General features: G+C 48.8%; 1 protein-coding gene across 2 annotated transcripts in view; it reads left to right on the top strand.

The window, feature by feature from the left end:
* Positions 1-1248, top strand: part of gopc (golgi-associated PDZ and coiled-coil motif containing) — a 15842-nt gene that overhangs the window by 9889 nt on the left and 4705 nt on the right. For both annotated transcript variants that reach the window (XM_015390638.1, XM_015390639.1), the window contains 2 exons: positions 302-466; positions 568-736. In XM_015390638.1, the coding sequence (XP_015246124.1) occupies positions 302-466; positions 568-736 (334 nt within the window). The remainder of the gene's footprint in view (positions 1-301; positions 467-567; positions 737-1248) is intronic.

Genomic DNA, 1248 nt, shown 5'->3' with positions numbered 1-1248 from the left:
TACAGGCTAACTGGTGTAGAACGCTGTGGGTGGCTCTGTCATACAGGCTAACTGGTGTAGAACGCTGTGGGTGGCTCTGTCATACAGGCTAACTGGTGTAGAACGCTGCGGGTTGCTCTGTCATACAGGCTAACTGGTTTTCATTTTGAAATGCTCATCTATAGTATTGAAATCTATTCAGTAAAGTTTATATTCATTTCACAGGGTTTTAGAACCATGAATAGATCAAAATATGAAGTGTATTAATTGCAATTAACAGAGTCCCATTCTAACCGCATAATAATGTGTGTTATGTCTTCAGGGTGGGAAGGAGCACGGCGTTCCCATCCTGATCTCAGAGATCCATCCCAACCAGCCTGCAGACAGATGTGGAGGCCTTCATGTGGGAGATGCTATCCTTGCTGTCAACAGCATCAATCTGCGAGACGCCAAGCACAAGGAGGCAGTCACCATCCTCTCTCAACAGGTAACATAAGCATTCTGTTGGCTGGATCTGCTCGATCTCTGGGATCAGCTCTTCCATGCTGGAGCAGCTCCTTTATCTAACATGCTGCCTTTGTATATCAGCGAGGACAAATAGAGTTCGAGGTGGTGTACGTGGCCCCTGAGGTGGACAGTGATGACGAGAACGTGGAGTATGAAGATGACAGCGGCCACCGGTACCGACTTTATCTCGACGAACTTGAGGACAGTGCCACAACATCGACCACTAACAAGTGCTCAGCAGCACTTCAGGGTAGGACAAAGACTAGTATGTATGTTGCCATGTTTGTGTTTATTTGTGGGGACAATTTCCCAGAGATATGCTCCATTTTGACATGGGGTACAAAGGACAGGTCGCCATGGGGTACAAAGGACAGGTCACCATGAGGTACAAACAAAGGACAGGTCGCTGTCGCCATAGGGTACAAAGGACAGGTCACCATGAGGTACAAAGTGGTACGAAGGACAGGTTGCCATGGGGTAGAAAGGGGTACGAAGGACAGGTTGCCATGGGGTAAGAAGGACAGGTCGACATGAGGTACAAAGGACAGGTCGACATGAGGTACGAAGGACAGGTCGCCATGGGGTACAAAGGACAGGTCGCCATGAGGTACAAAGGACAGGTCNAGGTACAAAGGACAGGTCACCATCAGGTACAAAGGACAGCTCGCCATGAGGTACAAAGGACAGCTCGCCATGAGGTACAAAGGACAGGTCACCATGAGGTACAAAGGACAGGTCACCATGAGGTACAAAGGACAGGTC

This window comes from Cyprinodon variegatus, unplaced genomic scaffold (genome assembly GCF_000732505.1).
Source record: "Cyprinodon variegatus isolate N-32 unplaced genomic scaffold, C_variegatus-1.0 Scaffold506, whole genome shotgun sequence".
Lineage (NCBI taxonomy): Eukaryota > Metazoa > Chordata > Actinopteri > Cyprinodontiformes > Cyprinodontidae > Cyprinodon > Cyprinodon variegatus.
This window is presented reverse-complemented; position numbering and strand designations above follow the sequence as displayed.